This window comes from Oncorhynchus masou, chromosome 27, assembly GCF_036934945.1.
Source record: "Oncorhynchus masou masou isolate Uvic2021 chromosome 27, UVic_Omas_1.1, whole genome shotgun sequence".
In the NCBI taxonomy this organism is placed as follows: domain Eukaryota; kingdom Metazoa; phylum Chordata; class Actinopteri; order Salmoniformes; family Salmonidae; genus Oncorhynchus; species Oncorhynchus masou.
The window spans coordinates 60,615,624-60,641,128 of NC_088238.1; the positions used below are offsets into that span (position 1 = coordinate 60,615,624).

General features: G+C 42.3%; 1 protein-coding gene and 2 non-coding genes across 3 annotated transcripts in view; 1 reads left to right on the forward strand and 2 right to left on the reverse strand.

The window, feature by feature from the left end:
- LOC135516483 (zeta-sarcoglycan-like) overlaps positions 1 to 14,317 on the forward strand; it is a 40,116-nt gene extending 25,799 nt beyond the window's left edge. Inside the window, exon 7 of the mRNA XM_064940824.1 lies at positions 14,123 to 14,317. Coding sequence (XP_064796896.1) covers positions 14,123 to 14,317 — 195 coding nt within the window. The remainder of the gene's footprint in view (positions 1 to 14,122) is intronic.
- Positions 14,318 to 18,606: 4,289 nt separating this feature from the next.
- On the reverse strand, positions 18,607 to 18,693 carry trnay-gua (transfer RNA tyrosine (anticodon GUA)). The gene is given in 2 exon segments: positions 18,607 to 18,642; positions 18,657 to 18,693. It is a non-coding gene; the product is annotated as a tRNA-Tyr (tRNA).
- A 589-nt stretch (positions 18,694 to 19,282) lies between these two features.
- Positions 19,283 to 19,369, reverse strand: trnay-gua (transfer RNA tyrosine (anticodon GUA)). Its single transcript is given in 2 exon segments — positions 19,283 to 19,318; positions 19,333 to 19,369. It is a non-coding gene; the product is annotated as a tRNA-Tyr (tRNA).
- Positions 19,370 to 25,505: the final 6,136 nt, after the last annotated feature.

Genomic DNA, 25,505 nt, shown 5'->3' on the forward strand with positions numbered 1-25,505 from the left:
CACTGGACCAATTGTGCACCACCCTATGGGACTCCCAAGCACAGCCAGATGTGATACAGACTGGATTCAAACCAGGAGGTGTAGCGATGCCTCTTGCCCTGAGATGCAGTGCCTTTGACCGCTGCACCACTCTGTGATTGTTATTTTTATTTTCACCTTTTATTTAACCAGGTAGGCCAGTTGAGAACAAGTTCAAGTCAATAACGCAAAAGAAAAATCTATCTACAGTGTGTGCAAATTTAGAAGAGTAGGGAGGTAATATAATATATCCCATTTAGCAGAAATAAAGGCCATAGAGGCCACTACTTTTACATATGGGTGATTCTGGGGCTCTACCGACTGAGCCATAGAGGTATTGTATTGATTCTGGGGTGTGAATACTTATCTAATCAAGGTATATTCGTATTTTCTTTTCCATTCATACATGTTTTTTTTAATGATTTTTTGTTCCAATTTGACATTACAGAGTATTTGGTGTAGATCGTTGACAAAAATTTAATTAATGTTTAATCCACTTTGTAACACAATTAAATGTGAAGAAATCCAAAGAAGGTGTAGATTTTCTGTATGTAAGATTTAGTGCATGTGGCAAGGTGCGTTCCTTCATTTAGAGGAGAGCTCTGCATTGGACAAGCAACAGATATAGATAAACTGTCAAGTCCAAATCCAACTCAACCCTGCTCCGGCGCTCAACGTCACCGGTCTCCAAACCTCCGGTCCTGGTAACCCATTTTTACGTACACCTGGCAACCATCATTACCCACACCCTGCGGCTCATCATCAGTCACACCTGGACTTCATTGTTCCCTTGATTACTTACCCATGATATAGCACTCTTTTGTTATCATTCAGGTATTATTGTTTATGTTGCTATGTCAGACGTTACGCTTGGTTTGTGTCGCGCCATGTTCGTTATTACTAAACTCATTTACTACACCTGCCTCCCGACTTCCTTCGTCTACGGTACACACAAGCAGACGCAATCCTATGCAACTACCAGCTAAACGAAAGCGAGACTAGGTTGATTACGAACTATTATATGAGTGAATCATAAAATAGAAGCGTCACAAATTGAGACTAGGTTGATTACAAACTATTATATGAGGAGTGAATCATAAGTCAGAAGCGTCACAAACACCTCATTAGTTAGTTTCATTTTTCTCTTTCAATGCATTTCTCAGGAAAACAAGTAATGAAAACACTGTATCCCAGGTGCTGGCTGGACCACAACTAAACAATCTAACTGAAAAGTTCTACAGGTGACATTTCAGCCGAAAATAAATGACTAGATACGATTAGTTACGATTTTATTTCCTAAATGTTGTTGCATTTGGGGACTATATTTCACAATAAGGATTCAGACAAATGTATTCTACAGCAGCAAACAGTTTTCACCCATGTATAGACATTAAAGGCCGACTTACAATGTGATAATGTAATTTTGGAGCCTACAATGGAAAAGTTATTATTCTAGGTTTGCGTCAAATAACCTACTCCTTGCAAGTCATGTAGCCTACAGATTATAACTAAACCATAGGTGATGATGATCAAATGTATTTATATAGCCCATCGTACATCAGCTGATATCTCAAAGTGCTGTACAGAAACCCAGCCTAAAACCCCAAACAGCAAGCAATGCAGGTGTTGAAGCACGTTGGCTAGGAAAAACTCCCTAGAAAGGCCAAAAACCTAGGAAGATACCTAGAGAGGGACAAGGCTATGAGGGGTGGCCAGTCCTCTTCTGGCTGTGCTGGGTGGAGATTGTAACAGAACATGGCCAAGATGTTCATAAATGACCAGCATGGTCAAATAATAGGTCTGGGGCAGGTAGCACTTCCGGTGAACAGGTCAGGATTCCATAGCCGCAGGCAGAACAGTTGAAACTGGAGCAGCAGCACAGCCAGGTGGACTGGGGACAGCAAGGAGTCATCATGCCAGATGGTCCTAGGGCTCAGGTCCTCTGAGAGAGAGAATTAGAGAGAGCACACAGGACACCGGATAAGACAGGAGAAGTACTCCAGATATAACAAACTGATCCTAGCCCCCCGACACATAAACTACTGCAGCATAAATACTGGAGGCTGAGACAGGAGGGGTCAGGAGACACTGTGGCTCCATCCGATGATACCCCAGGACAGGGCTAAACAGAAAGGATATATCCCCACCTACTTTGCCAAAGCACAGCCCCCACACCATTAGAGGGATATCTTCAACCACCAACTTACCATCCTGAGACAAGGCCGAGTATAACCCACAAAGATCTCTGCCACGGCACAACCCAAGGGGGGTCGCCTACCCAGACAGGAAGATCACATCAGTGACTCAACCCACTCAAGTGACGCACCCCTCCTAGGGACAGCATGAAAGAGCACCAGTAAGCCAGTGACTCAGCCCCTGTAACAGGGTTAGAGGCAGAGAATCCCAGTGGAAAGAGGGGAACCGGCCAGGCAGAGACCGCAAGGGCGGTTCGTTGCTCCAGAGCCTTTCCGTTCACCTTCACACTCCTGGGCCAGACTACACTCAATCATATGACCCACAGAAGAGATGAGTCTTCAGTAAAGACTTAAAGGTTGAGACTGAGTTTGCGTCTCTCACATGGGTAGGCAGACCATTCCATAAAAATGGATCTCTATAGGAGAAAGCCCTGCCTCCAGCTGTTTGCTTAGAAATTCTAGGGACAATTAGGAGGCCTGCATCTTGTGACCGTAGCTTACGTGTAGGTATGACGGCAGGACCAAATCAGAGAGATAGGTACGAGCAGACACATGTAATGCTTTGTAGGTTAGCAGTAAAACCTTGAAATCAGCCCTTGCCTTGACAGGAAGCCAGTGAAGGGAGGCTAGCACTGGAGTAATATGATCAGATTTTTTGGTTCTAGTCAGGATTCTAGCAGCCGTATTTAGCACTAACTGAAGTTTATTTAGTGCTTTATCCGGGTAGCCGAAAAGTATAGCATTGCAGTAGTCTAACCTAGAAGTAACAAAAGCATGGATTACAAAGCATGATCAGCTGGGACAATTGATAGCTGCAGTGTTTTGGACTATCATTGGAATACCCATTGTGAGTTTATCAAGACAAAAAGGACACTATGGAATTATTGATTTGGACCGTCTTTTTGTATATGATGGAAGCATAAAATAACTTTTCCATTGCAGGTTACAAAATTACATTGTCACATTGACAATGGCCATTCGCTTTCTTGTTCGCTGGTTTGTGTAAATATTTTATTTAACAGTGTTAAAAAAAAAAAAATTCTAAGGTATTATCTTAGTTGCACTGGCAAATTTGATGTAAATATGGGCACTTTGATATTAGGTGGATTTTGCATTTTGAATGTTTTTGAAAATGAAACCTGAAATTACCTTTTATCTATATATTTTCTTCACTCCATTTGGAAACAAGAACTAATAGTGGCTGAGACAAAACTATTTAAGAATATAAAGATTTTTATCGGTTTTGCCAAATACCTGAGGGGAAATGTCATTACCACCATGTCATAAAAATTGGCTATTTTAGTTGAAAAAGAAATTACAGAAATTGCGGCTAAGGTCATTTTTTTATAACATTTCATGTGATTTTGTTTCTCTTAATTATATGTATTCATCAATGTCATGTTTAAATGTCCTTATATGCCTTGATCATACATGTATTTACCACAGCAAAATCTCGATATTTTACATTATTTTAAGAATTATCTTAAGAACAAGCATATAAGGTTCACGTTAACTTTTTGTTTCTTTAAGATACTCCTGGTATCTTATAGGATCTTGGTTGATTTTGTTTGTATACACTACATGACCAAAAGTACGTGGACACTTGCTCGTCTAACATCTCATTCCAAAATCATGGGTATTAGTATGAAGTTTGTCCCCCCTTTGCTGCTATAACAGCCTCCACTTTTCTGGGAAGGGTTTCCCCTAGATGTAGGAGCATTGCTACAGAACCTTGCCTCTATTCAGCCACAAGAGCATTAGTGAGGTTGGGCACTGATGTTGGGCAACTAAGCCTGGCTCACAGTCGGCGTTCCAATTCATTCCAAAGGTGTTTGATGGGGTTGAGGTCTGGGCTCTGTGCAGTTCTGTCAAGTTCTTCCACACCAATTTCGACAAACCATTTATGTATGGACCTCGCTTTGTGCATGGGGGCATTGTCTTGCTGAAACAGGAAAGGGCCTTCCCCAAACTGTTGCCACAAAGTTGGAAGCACAGAATTGTCTAGAATGTCATTTTATGCTGTAGCGTTAAGGTTTCTCTTCACTAGAACTAAGGGGCCCGAACCATGAAAACCACCCCCAGACCGTTATTCCTCTTCCATCAAACTTCACAGTTGGCACTATGCATTTGGGTAAGTAGAGTTCTCATGGCATCCGCCAAACCCAGATTCGTCCGTCGGACTGACAGATGGCGACGCGTGTTTCATTCACCACTGCTCCAGAGTCCAATGGCGGTGAGCTTTACACTACACCAGCACTACTTCCAGAGGCCGTTTGGAACTCGGTAGTGAGTGTTGCAACCAAAGACAGACGATTTGTACATGATACGCGCTTCAGTGGTGGTCCCGTTCTGTGAGCTTGTGTGGCCTATAACTTGCTGGCTGAGCCGTTGTTGCTCCTAGACGTTTCCACTTCCTAATAACAGCACTTACAGTTGCCCGGGGCAGTTTTAGCAGGCCCGAAATTTGACTAACTGACTTTTTGGAAAGGTAGCATCCTATGACAGTGACAGATGTCACTGAGCTCTTCAGTAAGGCCATTCTACTGCCAATGTTTCCCTATGGAGATTGCATGGCTGTGTGCTCGATTTTATACACTTCTCAAGTCATATTTACCTTTATCTTTTTATTATTTCCCGGCAAAACATTTCACTGTAATAGTGAAGGTGTATGTAAACTTGGCAGTAGAAAGTCTAAACAGTATATTTGACCTTTCAACTTCTCTACCAAATCTAAAAATGTAGAGCAGACAACCTAAGAAAATTAAAAACATTGACAAACGGTTTGATGAAGAATCCAAAAACCTAAGAAAGAAATTGAGTGTCACATTCTGACCTTAGTTCATTTATTGTGTCTTTGTTTCAGTATGGTCAGGGCGTGAGTTGTGTGGGTTGTCTATATTTGTTTTTCTACAACTTGGGATTTCTGTGTTCGGCCTAGTATGGTTCTCAATCAGAGGCAGCTGTCAATCGTTGTGCCTGATTGAGAATCATACTTAGCTAGCCTGGTTTCACTTTTGAGTTGTGGGTGTTTATTTTCCGTGTTAGTGTCTGTGCCACACGGGACTGTTTTGTTTTGATTTACTTCACGTTTATTGTTTTGTTCAGTGTTTGTTTTGTCATTAAAAGACATGAACACTTGCCACGCTGCGTTTTGGTCCTCCGATCCTTCCTACTACTCCTCTTCGTCAGGAAAGGAGGACGAAAACCCTTACACCGGCATTAACATTTGTTTATCCCTCCATGACAATCTCCCACCATGACATCCAAAACGGCACCGGAGGAGATGGCCACCGTTTTACGGTCTCCTAACCAATTGTGCTATTATGTGGGGTTTTTTCGTGATATTTGTAAATTAGTTTGTACATAATGTTTCTACAACCGTATCTTACAGCAGAAAATAGCTTCTACATATCAGGACAGCGATCCCTCACCTCGGATTAGACAAAGATTTTTTCAACAACAACGACAACAGCAGCAAGCAGGACTCACACGATATTCTCCAAACACCCCACAGGGCAGACATCCCAATTATGTGCAAAAGGAAGCGGCACAGAGGAAGAAGCGCCGGATGCCTCGTCCGGACCCGCAGAAGGCAACTAGGAAAGCTGCCTTTACCGTCAATGTTACTCGCCAACGTGTAATCATTGGACAATAAACTAGACAAGGTACAATCACGAATATCCTACCAACGGGACATCAAAAACTGTAATATCCTATGTTTCACAGAATCGTGGCTGAATGACGACATGGATATTCAGCTAGCAGGATACACACTTCACCGGCAGGGTAGAACAGCACACTCCGGTAAAACAAGGGGGTCTGTGCATATTTGTAAACAAAAGCTGGTGCACGAAATCTAAGGAAGTCTCTAGATTTTGTTCACCTGAAGTAGAGTACATTATGATAAATTGCAGGCCACACTACTTGCCTAGAGAGTTCTCAGCTATACTTTTCATGGCTGTTTATTTACCACCACAGACAGATGCCGGCACTAAGACCGCTCTCAGCCAGCTGTATAAGGAAATAAGCAAACAGAAAACCACTCACCCAGAGGCGGCGCTCCTAGTGGCCGGAGACTTTAATGCAAGGAAACGTAAATCAGTCCTACCAAATCTCTATCAACATGTTAAATGTGCAACCAGAGGGAAAAAAATTCTAGATCACCTGGGAATACACCACATCAGTCCCTGGCTTTATCAATAAGTGCATTGAGGACATCGTCCCCACAGTGACTGTACGTACATACCCCAACCAGAAGCCATGGATTACAGGCAACATTCGCACTGAGCTAAAGGGTAGAGCTACCGCTTTCAAGGTGCAGGACTCTAACCCGGAAGCTTACAAGAAATCCAGCTATGCCCTGTGAAGAATCTTCAAACAGGCAATGCCTGAATACAGGGCTAAGATTGAATCATACTACACCGGCTCTGATGCTCGTCGGATGTGGCAGGGCTTGCAAACTATTAACTTCTTGTTGACAGGGGGCAGGATTTTCACGTCCGGTTAAATGCATGCCGAAAGTCAACTGCCTGCTACTCATCCACAGAAGATAAAATATGCATATTATTAGTATATTTGGATAGAAAACAATCTGAAGTTTCTAAAACTGTTTGAATCATGTCTGTGAGTATAAGAGAACTTATTTAGCAGGCGAAACCCCGAAGACAAACCAATCAGATTTGTTTTTGATGTCACTCTCTTTTCAATGGGTCTTCATTGGGAATCCAGATTTCTAAGGGTCCTTCTTGCAGTTCCTACCGCTTCCACTGGATGTCAGTCTTTAGAAATTGTTTTTTCCTTTGTGTAATGAAGAAGTAGCCCTGTTCAGAACGAGGGTCACTTCAAGTGTACTGTTAGAGGTGCGTGACCAGAAAGCTAGCTACAGTTTGTTTTCCTCCTGTATTGAACACAGATCATCCCGTCTTCAATTTTATTGATTATTTACGTTACAAAAATACCTAAAGTTGTATTACAAATGTAGTTTATAATGTTTTGGCAAAGTTTAGAGGTAACTTTTGAGATATTTTGTAGTCATGTTGCGCAAGTTGGAACCAGTGTTTTTCTGGATCAAACGCGCCAAATAAATGGACATTTGGATATATATCGAAGGAATTAATCAAACAAAAGGAGCATTTGTGATGTTTATGGGACATTTTGGAGTGCCAACAAAAGAAGCTCGTCAAAGGTAAGGCTAGAATTATATTTTTATTTCTGCATTTTGTGTCGCACCTGCAGGGTTGAAATATGGTTTCTCTCTTTGTTTACGGAGGTGCTATCCTCAGATAATAGCATAGTTTGCTTTCGCGGAAAAGCCTTTATGAAATCTAACATGTTGGCTGGATTCACAAATGTAGCTTTAAATTGGTATCTTACATGTGTGATTTCATGAAAGTTCGATTTTTATAGTAATTTATTTGAATTTGGCGCTCTGCATTTTCACTGGCTTCTGGCCAGGTGGGACGCTAGCATCCCACATATCCCAGCGAGGTTAAGGGAAGCAAAAGGGAAGCCCATCCGCGAGCTGCCCAGTGACACGAGCCTCCCAGACGAGCTAAATCACTTCTATTCTCGCTTCGAGTCAAGCAACACTGAGGCATGCATGAGAGCATCAGCTGTTTGATCACACAACTGTGTGATCACGCTCTCCGTAGCTGACGTGAGTAAGACCTTTAAATAGGCTGCGGGGCCAGATGGATTACCAGTACGTGTGTTCCGTGCATGTGCTGACCAACTGGCAGGTGTCTTCACTGACATGTTCAACATGTCCCTGATTCCGTCTGTAATACCAACATGCTTCAAGTAGACCACCATAGTCCCTGTGCCCAAGAACAAAAAAGCAACCTGCCTAAATGACTACAGACCCGTGGCACTCACATCCGTAGCCATGAAGTGCTTTGAAAGGCTGGTACTGGCTCACATCATCACCATTATCCCAGAAACCCTAGACCCACTGCCGGTGCCGACAGAGATGGCCGCCTCGCTTCCCGTTCCTAGGAAACTATGCAGTATTTTTTTTTTTACGTGTTATTTCTTACATTGGTATCCCAGGTAATCTTAGGTTTCGTTACATACAGTCGGGAATAACTACTGAATATAAGAGGAACGTCAACTCACGATCATTATTACCAGGAATATGACTTCCACCCAGGACAATGGAATGGATCCCAGCCAGCGACCCAAAATAACGACGTCGTAAAAGATGCAAACGAAGCGGTCTTCTGGTCAGGCTCCTGAGACCGGCACATCGCGCACCACTCCCTAGCATACTACTCGCCAATGTCCAGTCTCTTGACAATAAGGTTGATGAAATCCGAGCAAGGGTAGCATTCCAGAGAGACATCAGAGACTGTAACGTTCTTTGCTTCACGGAACATGGCTCACTCTAGAGACGCTAAGACAGCTGGTTTCTTCACGCATCGCGCTGACAGAAACAACCATCTTTCTGCTAAGAAGAAGGGCGGGGGTGTTATGCCTTATGATTAACGAGACGTGGTGTGAACATAACAACATACAGGAACTCAAGTCCTTCTGTTCACCTGACTTAGAATTCCTCACAATCAAACGTTGACCGAATTCTCTTCGATAATAATCACAGCCGTATATATTCCCACCAAGCAGACATATCGATGGCCCTGAACAAAATGTATTTTACTCTTTGCAAACTGGAAACCACATATCCTGAGGCTGCATTCATTGTAGCTGGGGATTTTAACAAGACTAATCTGAAAACATGACTCCCTAAATTTTATCAGCATATCGATTGCACAACCAGGGCTGGTAAATCCCTGGATCATTGCTATTCTAACTTCCACAACGCATATAAGGCCCTCCACCGCAATCATGAAGTGGAACGACATTTATTGGATATATTTTTTAACGAATCAAAAACTGAAAAATTGGTCGTGCAAAATTATTCAGCCCCTTTACTTTCAGTGCAGCAAACTCTCTCCAGAAGTTCAGTGAGGATCTCTGAATGATCCAATGTTGACCTTAATGACTAATGATGATAAATACAATCCACCTGTGTGTAATCAAGTCTCTGTATAAATGCACCTGCACTGTGATAGTCTCAGAGGTCCGTTAAAAGCGCAGAGAGCATCATGAAGAACAAGGAACACACCAGGCAGGTCCGAGATACTGTTGTGAAGAAGTTTAAAGCCGGATTTGGATACAAAAAGATTTCCCAAGCTTTAAACATCCCAAGGAGCACTGTGCAAGCGATAATATTGAAATGGAAGGAGTATCAGACCACTGCAAATCTACCAAGACCTGGCCGTCCCTCTAAACTTTCAGCTCATACAAGGAGAAGACTGATCAGAGATGCAGCCAAGAGGCCCATGATCACTCTGGATGAACTGCAGAGATCTACAGCTGAGGTGGGAGACTCTGTCCATAGGACAACAATCAGTCGTATATTGCACCAATCTGGCCTTTATGGAAGAGTGGCAAGAAGAAAGCCATTTCTTAAAGATATCCATAAAAAGTGTTGTTTAAAGTTTGCCACAAGCCACCTGGGAGACACACCAAACATGTGGAAGAAGGTGCTCTGGTCAGATGAAACCAAAATTGAACTTTTTGGCAACAATGCAAAACATTATATTTGGCGTAAAAGCAACACAGGTCATCACCCTGAACCGCCATCCCCACTGTCAAACATGGTGGTGGCAGCATCATGGTTTGGGCCTGCTTTTCTTCAGCAGGGACAGGGAAGATGGTTAAAATTGATGGGAAGATGGATGGAGCCAAATACAGGACCATTCTGGAAGAAAACCTGATGGAGTCTGCAAAAGACCTGAGACTGGGACGGAGATTTGTCTTCCAACAAGACAATGATCCAAAACATAAAGCAACATCTACAATGGAATGGTTCAAAAATTAACATATCCAGGTGTTAGAATGGCCAAGTCAAAGTCCAGACCTGAATCCAATCGAGAATCTGTGGAAATAACTGAAAACTGCTGTTCACAAATGCTCTCCAACCAACCTCACTGAGCTCGAGCTGTTTTGCAAGGAGGAATGGGAAAATTTTCAGTCTCACGATGTGCAAAACTGATAGAGACATACCCCAAGCGACTTACAGCTGTAATCGCAGCAAAAGGTGGCGCTACAAAGTATTAACTTAAGGGGGCTGAATAATTTTGCACGCCCAATTTTTCAGTTTTTTGATTTGTTAAAAAAGTTTGAAATATCCAATAAATGTCATTCCACTTCATGATTGTGTCCCACTTGTTGTTGATTCTTCACAAAAAAAAACAGTTTTATATCTTTATGTTTGAAGCCTGAAATGTGGCAAAAGGTCGCAAAGTTCAAGGGGGCCGAATACTTTCGCAAGGCACTGTATTTCCTCCGCAAGGCAATCAAACAAGCTAAGCATCAGTATAGAGACAAAGTAGAGTCGCAATTCAACGGCTCAGACACAAGAGGTATGTGGCAGGGTCTACAGTCAATCATGGATTACAAAAAGAAAACCAGCCCCGTCACGGACCAGGATGTCTTGCTCCCAGAAAGACTAAATTACTTTTTTGCCCGCTTTGAGGACAATACAGTGCCACTGACACGGCCCGAAACCAGAACCTGCAGACTCTCCATCACTGCAGCCGACGTGAGTAAAACATTTAAACGTGTTAACCCTCGCAAGACTGCAGGCCCAGACGGCATCCCCAGCCGCGTCTTCAGAGCATGCGCAGACCAGCTGGCCGGTGTGTTTACGGACATATTCAATCAATCCTTATCCCCGTCTGCTGTTCCCACATTCTTCAAGAGGGCCACCATTGTCCCTGTTCCCAAGAAAGCTAAGGTAACTGAGCTAAACGACTACCGCCCTGTAGCACTCACTTCCGTCATCATAAAGTGCTTTGAGAGACTAGTCAAGGACCATATCACCTCCACCCTACCTGACACCCAAGACCCACTCTAATTTGCTTACCGCCCAAATAGGTCCACAGACGATGCAATCGCAACCACACTGCACACTGCCCTAACCCATCTGGACAAGAGGAATACCTATGTGAGAATGCTGTTCATCGACTACAGCTCAGCATTTAACACCATAGTACCTTCCCAACTCGTCATCAAGCTCGAGACCCTGGGTCTCAACCCCGCCCTGTGCAACTGGGTACTGGACTTCCTGACGGGCCGCCCCCAGGTGGTGAGGGTAGGTAATTTGGATGGTGGATTTTTCTCTCTCATTTTGTCTGTCATAGTTGAAGTGGTACCTATGATGAAAATTACAGGCCTCTCTCATCTTTTTAAGTGGGATACTTGCACAATTGGTGGCTGACTAAATACTTTTTTGCCCCACTGTATATACTGTACTCTATATCATCTACTGCATCTTTATGTAATACATGTATCACTAGCCACTATCACTAGCCAAACTAGAATGGTCCAAACACATCAAGACAGTCGTGAAGAGGGCATGACAAAGCCTATTCCCCCTCAGGAAACTAAAAATATTTGGCATGGGTCCTGAGATCCTCAAAAGGTTCTACAGCTGCAACATCGAGAGTATCCTGACCGGTTGCATCACTGCCTGTTACGGCAATTGCCGGGCCTCCGACCGCAAGGCACTTCAGAGGGTAGTGCGTACGGCCCAGTACATCACACTGGGGCAAAGCTGCCTGCCATCCAGGACCTCTACACCAGGCGGTGTCAGAGGAAGGCCCTAAAAATTGTCAAAGACCCCAGCCACCCCAGTCATAGACTGTTCTCTCTACTACCGCATGACAAGAGGTACCGGAGTGCCAAGTCGAGGAAAAAAAGAGGCTTCTCAACAGTTTTTACCACCAAGCCATAAGACTCCTGAACAGGTAACCAAATGGTTACCCGGACTATTTGCATTGTGTGCCTCCCCCCAACCCCTCTTTTACACTGCTGCTACTCTTTGTTTATCTGATATGCATAGTCACTTTAACTATACATTTATGTACATACTACCTCAATTGGCCCGACCAACCAACCAGTGCTCCCGCACATTGGCTAACCGGGCTATCTGCATTGTGTCCTGCCACCCACCACCCGCCAACCCCTCTTTTTACACTACTGCTACTCTCTGTTCTTCATATATGCATAGTCACTTTAACCATACCCAAATGTACATACTTCCACAATAAGCCTGACTAACCGGTGTCTGTATATAGCCTTGCTACTCTTATTTTCAAATGTCTTTTTACTGTTGTTTTATTTCTAACTTACCTACACATACACACACACACACACACACATACTTTTTTTCTCTCTGCACTATTGGTTAGAGCCTGTAAGTAAGCATTTCACCTGTTGTATTCGGCGCACGTGACACATAAACTTTGATTTGATGTTCTCCACTGTCACTATTCATTTCCATGGTAACCAAGACAAAAACATTATTATCATGTAATTTGCTTGTCATTGTGGTAATGACACAATACTTAGAGAAGACTATTTTGTGTAAAAAAAATTAACAAATTGCTTATGTACATCTAATATATATACAGTTTCCTTTTGACCCTTTTTTCTAAACAGTTACATTAAATATTTTCTAATTATCAAGACTTTTGTAATTAAACATATATATATATATATCACATTTATTTAACCAGGTAGGCTTGTTAAGAACAAGTTCTCATTTACAACTGCGACCTGGCCAAGAATAAAACAAAGCAGTTCGACACATACAAAACAGAGTTGCACATGGAATAAACAAACATACAGTCAATAATACCGTAGAAAAAGTCTGTGTACAGTGTGTGCAAATGAGCTAAGATTAGGGAGGTAAGGAAATAAATAGGCCATGTGTAACGGCTCTCGTTTGAAGGAGTGGACCAAAGCGCAGCGTGGAAAGTGTTCATTTTTTTTATTATCAAAAAAACACTCAAACAAAATAACAAAGCGAAAACGAAAGCGAACAGTTCTGTCAGGTACATACACAAAACAGAAAACAACATCCCACAAAACTAAAACGGAAAATGACAACTTATATAGGATCCCCAATCAGAGACAACGATAGACAGCTGCCTCTGATTGGGAACCACACTAACATAAAAATAAGGAAACTAGAATGCCCACCCTAGTCACACCCTGACCTAACCAAAATAGAGAATAAAAACCTCTCTATGGCCAGGGCGTGACACCATGGTGGCGAAGTAATAACAATATACCAATTCAACACTGGAGTGATTGATGTGCAGAAGATGAATGTGCAAGTTGAGATACTGGGGTGCAAACAAGCAAGATTAATAAATAAATACAGTATGGGGATGCGGTAGTTAGATGGGCTATTTACAGATGGGCTATATACATGTGCAGTGATCTGTGAGCTACTCTGATACATAGCAATACATAGCAGAATGTGTGAGACAGGACAAAAACAGTCCAAAACAGTGACATCCAGACATGAAATGCTTTAGAAAATCAAATAAAACAACATATTGAATGCAGATGGATGTGGAAAAAATACATATAAATAAAATGTGTCTATACTGTATACTGTATATAGTTCTATGTAAGAGGTAAGTGGTAACAAGGGGTTAGTTGCAACACTGCGTTACACTAACCCCAAGCATAGGATACTTTACTAATTAGTCTTGTGAGAAAATACAACAATTATTATTTTCATCTTACTGATAAAAATGATATACTGTATGTCTATAATGTTCCAGAGGTCAGTAATACAAAAATAAAAACAAATATACACATATTAGACATGTACAGACACTAACATTGGCACATTGAATAACAGCTGTCTAAGTGATTTCTAATTTGAATAATTTAGCCTGTTACAGTTGTACCGGGTCTCCCCTATTCCCAATGCTCTCAAATCACCCCCATTCACATATCATTATTTAGTAGAATTGGTATGAATATACCTTTCAGAAAATGTATCATTGCTTTAGACAAAATATCAAATCCTGATTCTATTTTCCAATCAGATCTTTTTAGATGCAAACGCGATCCGACTGGGGAGCTTCCTTCCACTTGGTGTCTACTCCCCGTCCTCCGACGCAGCTTCTCAGAAACAGACTGTGTACGAGCTGTGCATCTGCCCCAACGGCAAGCTGTACTTCTCCCCCGCCGGCAGCACATCCAGCTGCTATTCCACAAGCAACGTCTGTCTCTGGAACTGATATAAAGAACATTCTTCCACCACCTGTGAGGTTCACTGCTGCTCCAACATCAATAATAGCAACACAAGGACGGTGGAGACACCTTGGCCCCGTCCAGAACACTAGCACCTAGCTCTAACTTGATGTAGACCTGACAAGTATAAGCAATATAGCTAACATTTCACCCAGTCTATCAGAGGGCAAGTTGGACCTACTACCATGGTACTAATGGTTCACGTGCTGTTGGAGTTTTCAGAAGTTTGGAGTTCCGACTGGGAAGTTTCACTTGAGCTAAAATGTTTTTTACCCGAGGTGCCGAGTTCACGCCTGACCTTTCACCGCTGACCTTTTCACCTTTTCAACCAAAAGATGACAACAAATCATTTTTTTGAACATTTGCAAATGTATCAATGTGAATAACGCAACTCGTTAGACCATATTTTAAATGTTAAGCAAGCTAGCTAACTTTATTGTTAGCAACATTTAGCTATAATCTTATTGTTTGTAGATATTTCCAGACTTCACAAACGTTTTGAACACAATCGTGTTGAATATAGGACTACCAAGTTTCCCACTTCCCAGTTTCCCACAAGTACATGATGCCCTATCCAATACTTTCAGATATACATGAGTGAAGGGGCTAGGGGTTAGACTGAAGGCGATATGGTTTGTTACTGGACTGGGCCCATGTTACAGAACAGCTGAGCCCAGAGGGCGGCGCTTTGTTTTTGTACTGTATTTTTTTCTATATATATATATATATATATATATATATATATATATATATATATATATATATATACACAGTACACTGTAAAGGAAAGAAGAGAACTGGGGGAGAGATGACACACAGGCACCTTTACAATGGAAAACATGTGATTGAAAATATAATCGAGCCTGTCAATATCCTTGTGTCTCCGAAGAAGATGATCTCCGAGATGAAGTTTGAAAAAGGCAGTTTGTATCACACTAATTAAAGCGCAAATTTTGCCATTCATATTTTCGAAGTCTAGAATTTTCTACGTTTGTTTTTCATAAATGCTTGATGGGAATTTCTGTATTTTCCATTGTCTTAAAAGTGTAATCATTTCAAATGTTATGTTTTCTATGTTCTATGTACTGTACTTTAAACTAAAACATGTTTGATAAAGATTTGTAATGGTACTGGTAAATACAAAAACATTTAGTTTGACACTTTACTTGATTTCCATACAGATCTAAATAACATGATGCTCAATAAGAAAGCTAAATGGTTTAGAGAATAATATGGGTTAATCATTTTCACATAAGGATGGTTTCCCTGACACAGATTAAGCCTGGAGAATCTCCTTTTCAGTGGTGTAAATTACTTAAGTATAATACTATAACACTATAATACTTTAGAGTACTACTTAAGTTTTTTTTTTTTGGGGGGGGGTATCTGTACTTTACTTTACTATTTAGATTTTGGACAACTTTTACTTTTACTTCAAAATGATGTACTTTAAAAAGAATTCTTGACACCCAAAAGTACTCGTTACATTTTGAATGCCTAGCAGGACAGGAAAATTGCCCAATTCACGCACTCATCAAGATAACAACCCTTGCGGACTCACTAAACAAATGCTTAGATTCTTTTATTTCTGAGAGTTGGAGTGTGCCCCTGGCAATCCGTAAATTCACAAAACAATAACATAGCGCCATCTGGTTTGCTTAATATAAGAAATTTGAAACAATGTATACATTCACTTTTGATACTTAAGTATATTTAATACTAAATACTTTTAGACTATTACTCAAGTAGAATTTTACTGGGTGACTTTTACCTGAGTCATTTTTTATTAAGGTATCTTAATAACTAATTAATCACCACAGCTCTTTTCAACATGCTTTTTAGTCCATGACTGCCCTTAATCTGTGTCTAGGAAACCGCCCCATAGATCTTACCCAACAGTATCACCTAGTAGTTATGTTCCCTCCCTCACCCTTATCGATTCCTCCATTTATTAAGCTTTTTTATCCAAATAAAACCCATCAGTGGCCCTGTGGCCAGATTAACCTGTACGGAGATGCATCTGAAAGAGTCTAACTTCACTTACTGGTCCTCCTGTAACCCCAGGGCACTGTTACCCCTCCAGTAGAGACAAGCTATGATGCTAAGGTCCATGTTTTTTTAAGACCTTTTAAGCCATTTTGAGCTGCTTGCACTGGGCTGAGGTGCTGTCGGATGTGCCTTTGCTTATCTCCTCCTGCATAGGTATAAGACATACTGAACTTTCCTTTGCTCTTCCTGCAGTGTTGGCTATTTTAAGAAACATGAGCTGCGTCACATTATTTTGGGGTTTGAAAATGCCTATCCCTATTTAGAGGGAGTTATTCTTCTGAAATAAAGATAACAGAGTAGCATTAATGAGGGACTGTATTGGCTGATTTCCATGTGATTTTCCTCCTCATTAAGAAATTAAGACTGAAAAGATGCGTGCTTTAATGTGGGTGTTTCTTGTGTGTGTGTCATCGCATGTTGGATGCATTTGGCCCCAGTGGCCTAATGGATAAGGCACTGGCCTAATGGATAAGGCACTGGCCTAATGGATAAGGCACTGGCCTAATGGATAAGGCACTGGCCTAATGGATAAGGCCCTGTTTGTTAGTGTTGTTTCCCTGTTGGTCTAGTGGTTAGGATTCGGTTGTTTTACCACCGTGGCCTGGGTTTGATTCCCGCTCAGGGAATGACTTGCTTTTGGGGAAACACTAGGCATAAGTCAAAAACTTGGCACAACTGCAGAAAAAGTTATACTCTTCTGAGTCAGCAACCTAAGGATTGTTGCAATCTCAAGAACTCTCTGCTGCTCTACCAACATTCCTATCAAAGGTCAACAAGTGAAGAGTTCTTCTCTCAGGGAAAGATATTTTTTGTCAAGCACTTGTCAAGGTGCACTGCTGTCAAAAAGTTGGCGTAAGCCACAAGAAAAAGTACAATCCCTCAACCCGGATTTGAACCAACAACCAAAGGATTACAGCAATATCACCTACAATCCTCCACTCTACCAACTGAGCTATCGAAGGGTGTCAAATGTAATCAAACGCCATTACCGAGATGATCAGAGGTTCGGCAGAAGCATATGTTCCCTTTAAGAAATTAATCTGCTGAGTTTGATGGTGTCTTGGAGCTGCTGACGATTGCCCCCGGGTCTTCGTACGTTCAACTAATGCTCTATTCCTCTGAGCTACATCCCCTTAGATTGCAAATAGTTAAATTTGGGAATAGACAAAAAGTGAGCCGAGGAATAAAATCGCTGTTTAGCCCTCTCACTGCGAAATGTCTTATTCTCTCTCCCTGTTGGTCTAGTGGTTAGGATTCCTTTCTTTTACCACTGAGGCCTGGGTTTGATTCCCGCTCAGGGAATGACTTGCTTTTGGGGAAACACTAGGCATAAGTCAAAAACTTGGCACAACTGCAGAAAAAGTTATACTCTTCTGAGTCAGCAACCTAAGGATTGTTGCAATCTCGAGAACTCTCTGCTGCTCTACCAACATTCCTATCAAAGGTCAACAAGTGAAGAGTTCTTCTCTCAGGGAAATATATTTTTTGTCAAGCACTTGTCAAGGTGCACTGCTGTCAAAAAGTTGGCTTAAGCCACAAGAAAAAGTACAATCCTTCGAGCAGGATTTGAACCAGCGACCTAAGGATTACAGCAATTTAACCTACAGTCCTCCGCTCTTCCAACTGAGCTATCGAAGGTTTTCGAATGTAATCAAACGCCATTATCGAGATGATCAGAGGTTCGGCAGAAGCATATGTTCCCTTTAAGAAATTAATCTGCTGAGTTTGATGGTTTCTTGGAGCTGCTGACGATTTTCCCCAGGTCTTCGTACATTCAACTAATGCTCTATTCCTCTGAGCTACATCCCCTTAGATTGCAAGTAGTTGCATTTGGGAATAGACAAAAAGTGAGCCGAGGAATAAAATCGCTGTTTAGCCCTCTCACTGCGAAATGTCTTATTCTCTCTCCCTGTTGGTCTAGTGGTTAGGATTCATTTCTTTTACCACTGCGGCCTGGGTTTGATTCCCGCTCATGGAATGACTTGCTTTTGGGGAAACACTAGGCATAAGTCAAAAACTTGGCACAACTGCAGAAAAAGTTATACTCTTCTGAGTCAGCAACCTAAGGATTGTTGCAATCTCGAGACCTCTCTGCTGCTCTACCAACATTCCTATCAAAGGTCAACAAGTGAAGAGTTCTTCTCTCAGGGAAAGATATTTTTTGTCAAGCACATGTCAAGGTGCACTGCTGTCAAAAGGTTGGCGTAAGCCACAAGAAAAAGTACAATCCTTCGAGCCGGATTTGAACCAGCGACCTAAGGATTACAACAATTTCACCTACAGTCCTCCGCTCTACCAACTGAGCTATCGAAGGGTGTCAAATGTAATTAAACGCCATTACCGAGATGTTCAGAGGTTCGGCAGGAGCATATGTTCCCTTTAAGAAATTAATCTGCTGAGTTTGATGGTTTCTTGGAGCTGCTGACGATTGCCCCCGGGTCTTTGTACATTCAACTAATGCTCTATTCCTCTGAGCTACATCCCCTTAGATTGCAAGTAGTTGCATTTGGGAATAGACAAAAAGTGAGCCGAGGAATAAAATCTCTGTTAAGCCCTCTCACTGCGAAATGTCTTATTCTCTCTCCCTGTTGGTCTAGTGGTTAGGATTCAATTCTTTTACCACCGCGGCCTGGGTTTGATTCCCGCTCAGGGAATGACTTGCTTTTGGGGAAACACTAGGCATAAGTCAAAAACTTGGCACAACTGCAGAAAAAGTTATACTCTTCTGAGTCAGCAACCTAAGGATTGTTGGAATCTCAAGAACTCTCTGCTGCTCTACCAACATTCCTATCAAAGGTCAACAAGTGAAGAGTTCTTCTCTCAGGGAAAGATATTTTTTGTCAAGCACATGTCAAGGTGCACTGCTGTCAAAAGGTTGGCGTAAGCCACAAGAAAAAATACAATCCTTCGAGCCGGATTTGAACCAGCGACCTAAGGATTACAGCAATTTCACCTACAGTCCTCCACTCTACCAACTGAGCTATCGAAGGGTGTCAAATGTAATTAAACGCCATTACCGAGATGTTCAGAGGTTCGGCAGGAGCATATGTTCCCTTTAAGAAATTAATCTGCTGAGTTTGATGGTTTCTTGGAGCTGCTGACGATTGCCCCCGGGTCTTTGTACATTCAACTAATGCTCTATTCCTCTGAGCTACATCCCCTTAGATTGCAAGTAGTTGCATTTGGGAATAGACAAAAAGTGAGCCGAGGAATAAAATCTCTGTTTAGCCCTCTCACTGCGAAATGTCTTATTCTCTCTCCCTGTTGGTCTAGTGGTTAGGATTCATTTCTTTTACCACCGCGGCCTGGGTTTGATTCCCGCTCAGGGAATGACTTGCTTTTGGGGAAACACTAGGCATAAGTCAAAAACTTGGCACAACTGCAGAAAAAGTTATACTCTTCTGAGTCAGCAACCTAAGGATTGTTGGAATCTCAAGAACTCTCTGCTGCTCTACCAACATTCCTATCAAAGGTCAACAAGTGAAGAGTTCTTCTCTCAGGGAAAGATATTTTTTGTCAAGCACATGTCAAGGTGCACTGCTGTCAAAAAGTTGGCGTAAGCCACAAGAAAAAGTACAATCCTTCGAGCCAGATTTGAACCAGCGACCTAAGGATTACAGCAATTTCACCTACAGTCCTCCACTCTACCAACTGAGCTATCGAAGGGTGTCAAATGTAATTAAACGCCATTACCGAGATGTTCAGAGGTTCGGCAGGAGCATATGTTCCCTTTAAGAAATTAATCTGCTGAGTTTGATGGTTTCTTGGAGCTGCTGACGATTGCCCCCAGGTCTTCGTACGTTCAACTAATGCTCTATTCCTCTGAGCCACATCCCCTTAGATTGCAAGTAAGTTGCATTTGGGAATAGACAAAAAGTGAGCCGAGGAATAAAATCGCTGTTTAGCCCTCTCAATGCAAAATGTCTTATTCTCTCTCCCTGTTGGTCTCGTGGTTAGGATTCATTTCTTTTACCACCGCGGCCTGGGTTTGATTCCCGCTCAGGGAATGACTTGCTTTTGGGGAAACACTAGGCATAAGTCAAAAACTTGGCACAAATGCAGAAAAAGTTATACTCTTCTGAGTCAGCAACCTAAGGATTGTTGGAATCTCAAGAACTCTCTGCTGCTCTACCAACATTCCTATCAAAGGTCAACAAGTGAAGAGTTCTTCTCTCAGGGAAAGATATTTTTTGTCAAGCACATGTCAAGGTGCAGTACTGTCAAAAAGTTGGCGTAAGCCACAAGAAAAAGTACAACCCTTCGATCCGGACTTGAACCAGCAACCTAAGGATTACAGCAATTTCACCTACAGTCCTCCGCTCTACCAACTGAGCTATAAAAGGGTGTCAAATGTAATCAAACGCCATTACCGAGATGATCAGAGGTTCGGCAGAAGCATATGTTCACTTTAAGAAATTAATCTGTTGAGTTTGATGGTTTCTTGGAGCTGCTGACGATTGCCCCCAGGTCTTTGTACGTTCAACAAATGCTCTATTCCTCTGAGCTACATCCCCTTAGATTGCAAGTAGTTGCATTTGGGAATAGACAAAAAGTGAGCCGAGGAATAAAATCGCTGTTTAGCCCTCTCACTGCGAAATGTCTTATTATCTCTCCTTGTTGGTCTAGTGGTTAGGATTCATATCTTTTACCACCGCGGCCTGGGTTTGATTCCCGCTCAGGGAATGACTTGCTTTTGGGGAAACACTAGGCATAAGTCAAAAATCTGGCACAACTGCAGAAAAAGTTATACTCTTCTGAGTCAGCAACCTAAGGATTGTTGGAATCTCAAGAACTCTCTGCTGCTCTACCAACATTCCTATCAAAGGTCAACAAGTGAAGAGTTCTTCTCTCAGGGAAAGATATTTTTTGTCAAGCACATGTCAAGGTGCACTGCTGTCAAAAAGTTGGCGTAAGCCACAAGAAAAAGTACAATTCTTCGAGCCGGATTTGAACCAGCGACCTAAGGATTACAGCAATTTCACCTACAGTCCTCCGCTCTACCAACTGAGCTATAAAAGGGTGTCAAATGTAATCAAACACCATTACCGAGATGATCAGAGGTTCGGCAGAAGCATATGTTCCCTTTAAGAAATTAATCTGCTGAGTTTGATGGTTTCTTGGAGCTGCTGACGATTGCCCCCAGGTCTTCGTACGTTCAACGAATGCTCTATTCCTCTGAGCTACATCCCCTTAGATTGCAAGTAGTTGCATTTGGGAATAGACAAAAAGTGAGCCGAGGAATAAAATCGCTGTTTAGCCCTCTCACTGCGAAAAGTCTTATTATCTCTCCTTGTTGGTCTAGTGGTTAGGATTCATATCTTTTACCACCGCGGCCTGGGTTTGATTCCCGCTCAGGGAATGACTTGCTTTTGGGGAAACACTAGGCATAAGTCAAAAACTTGGCACAACTGCAGAAAAAGTTATACTCTTCTGAGTCAGCAACCTAAGGATTGTTGCAATCTCGAGAACTCTCTGCTGCTCTACCAACATTCCTATCAAAGGTCAACAAGTGAAGAGTTCTTCACTCAGGGAAAGATATTTTTTGTCAAGCACATGTCAAGGTGCACTGCTGTCAAAAAGTTGGCGTAAGCCACAAGAAAAAGTACAATCCTTCGAGCCAAATTTGAACCAGCGATCTAAGGATTACAACGTTTTCACCTACAGTCCTCCGCTCTACCAACTGAGCTATCGAAGGATGCCAAATGTAGTCAAACGCCATTACCTAGATGGTCAGAGGTTCGTCAGAAGCATATGTTCACTTTAAGAAATTAATCTGTTGAGTTTGATGGTTTCTTGGAGCTGCTGACGATTGCCCCCAGGTCTTCGTACGTTCAACTAATGCTCTATTCCTCTGAGGCACATCCCCTTAGATTGCAAGTAGTTGCATTTGGGAATGGACAAAAAGTGAGCCGAGGAATAAAATCGCTGTTTAGCCCTCTCAATGCAAAATGTCTTATTGTCTCTCCCTGTTGGTCTCGTGGTTAGGATTCATTCCTTTTACCACCGCGGCCTGGGTTTGATTCCCGCGCAGGGAATGACTTGCTTTTGGGGAAACACTAGGCATAAGTCAAAAACTTGGCACAACTGCAGAAAAAGTTATACTCTTCTGAGTCAGCAACCTAAGGATTGTTGCAATCTCGAGAACTCTCTGCTGCTCTACCAACATTACTATCAAAGGTCAACAAGTGAAGAGTTCTTCTCTCAGGGAAAGATATTTTTTGTCAAGCACATGTCAAGGTGCACTGCTGTCAAAAAGTTGGCGTAAGCCACAAGAAAAAGTACAATCCTTCGAGCCAGATTTGAACCAGCGACCTAAGGATTACAGCATTTTCACCTACAGTCCTCCGCTCTACCAACTGAGCTATCGAAGGGTGTCAAATGTAGTCAAACGCCATTACCTAGATGGTCAGAGGTGAGACAGAAGCATATGTTCACTTTAAGAAATTAATCTGCTGAGTTTGATGGTTTCTTGGAGCTGCTGACGATTGCCCCCAGGTCTTCGTACGTTCAACTAATGCTCTATTCCTCTGAGCCACATCCCCTTAGATTGCAAGTAGTTGCATTTGGGAATAGACAAAAAGTGAGACGAGGAATAAAATCGCTGTTTAGCCCTCTCAATGCAAAATGTCTTATTCTCTCTCCCTGTTGGTCTCGTGGTTAGGATTCATTTCTTTTACCACCGCGGCCTGGGTTTGATTCCCGCGCAGGGAATGACTTGCTTTTGGGGAAACACTAGGCATAAGTCAAAAACTTGGCACAACTGCAGAAAAAGTTATACTCTTCTGAGTCAGCAACCTAAGGATTGTTGCAATCTCGAGAACTCTCTGCTGCTCTACCAACATTCCTATCAAAGGTCAACAAGTGAAGAGTTCTTCGCTCAGGGAAAGATATTTTTGTCAAGCACATGTCAAGGTGCACTGCTGTCAAAAAGTTGGCGTAAGCCACAAGAAAAAGTACAATCCTTCGAGCCAGATTTGAACCAGCGACCTAAGGATCACAGCATTTTCACCTACAGTCCTCCGCTCTACCAACTGAGCTATCGAAGGGTTCCAAATGTAGTCAAACACCATTACCTAGATGGTCAGAGGTGAGACAGAAGCATATGTTCACTTTAAGAAATTAATCTGCTGAGTTTGATGGTTTCTTGGAGCTGCTGACGATTGCCCCCAGGTCTTCGTACGTTCAACTAATGCTCTATTCCTCTGAGCCACATCCCCTTAGATTGCAAGTAGTTGCATTTGGGAATAGACAAAAAGTGAGACGAGGAATAAAATCGCTGTTTAGCCCTCTCAATGCAAAATGTCTTATTCTCTCTCCCTGTTTGTCTCGTGGTTAGGATTCATTTCTTTTACCACCGCGGCCTGGGTTTGATTCCCGCGCAGGGAATGACTTGCTTTTGGGGAAACACTAGGCATAAGTCAAAAACTTGGCACAACTGCAGAAAAAGTTATACTCTTCTGAGTCAGCAACCTAAGGATTGTTGCAATCTCGAGAACTCTCTGCTGCTCTACCAACATTCCTATCAAAGGTCAACAAGTGAAGAGTTCTTCGCTCAGGGAAAGATATTTTTTGTCAAGCACATGTCAAGGTGCACTGCTGTCAAAAAGTTGGCGTAAGCCACAAGAAAAAGTACAATCCTTCGAGCCTGATTTGACCCAACTAACTAAGGATTACAGCATTTTCACCTACAGTCCTCCTCTCTACCAACTGAGCTATCGAAGGGTGTCAAATGCAGTCAAACGCCATTACCTAGATGGTCAGAGGCTCGGCAGAAGCATATGTTCCCTTTAAGAAATTAATCTGCTGAGTTTGATGGTTTCTTGGAGCTGCTGACGATTGCCCCCAGGTCTTCGTACGTTCAACTAATGCTCTATTCCTCTGAGCCACATCCCCTTAGATTGCAAGTAGTTGCATTTGGGAATAGACAAAAAGTGAGCCGAGGAATAAAATCGCTGTTTAGCCCTCTCACTGCGAAATGTCTTATTCTCTCTCCTTGTTGGACTAGTGGTTAGGATTCTTATCTTTTACCACCGCGGCCTGGGTTTGATTCCCGCTCAGGGAATGACTTGCTTTTGGGGAAACACTAGGCATAAGTCAAAACCCTGTCACAACTGCAGAAAAAGTTATACTCTTCTGAGTCAGCAACCTAAGGATTGTTGGAATCTCAAGAACTCTCTGCTGCTCTACCAACATTCCTATCAAAGGTCAACAAGTGAAGAGTTCTTCTCTCAGGGAAAGATATTTTTTGTCAAGCACATGTCAAGGTGCACTACTGTCAAAAAGTTGGCGTAAGCCACAAGAAAAAGTACAATCCTTCGAGCCGGATTTGAACCAGCGACCTAAGGATTACAGCAATTTCACCTACAGTCCTCCGCTCTACCAACTGAGCTATAAAAGGGTGTCAAATGTAATCAAACGCCATTACCTAGATGGTCAGAGGTGAGACAGAAGCATATGTTCACTTTAAGAAATTAATCTGCTGAGTTTGATGGTTTCTTGGAGCTGCTGACGATTGCCCCCAGGTCTTCGTACGTTCAACTAATGCTCTATTCCTCTGAGCCACATCCCCTTAGATTGCAAGTAGTTGCATTTGGGAATAGACAAAAAGTGAGCCGAGGAATAAAATCGCTGTTTAGCCCTCTCAATGCAAAATGTCTTATTCTCTCTCCCTGTTGGTCTCGTGGTTAGGATTCATTTCTTTTACCACCGCGGCCTGGGTTTGATTCCCGCGCAGGGAATGACTTGCTTTTGGGGAAACACTAGGCATAAGTCAAAAACTTGGCACAACTGCAGAAAAAGTTATACTCTTCTGAGTCAGCAACCTAAGGATTGTTGCAATCTTGAGAAGTCTCTGCTGCTCTACCAACATTCCTATCAAAGGTCAACAAGTGAAGAGTTCTTCGCTCAGGGAAAGATATTTTTTGTCAAGCACATGTCAAGGTGCACTGCTGTCAAAAAGTTGGCGTAAGCCACAAGAAAAAGTACAATCCTTCGAGCTTGATTTGAACCAGCGACCTAAGGATTACAGCATTTTCACCTACAGTCCTCCTCTCTACCAACTGAGCTATCGAAGGGTGTCAAATATAGGCAAACGCCATTACCTAGATGGTCAGAGGTTCGGCAGAA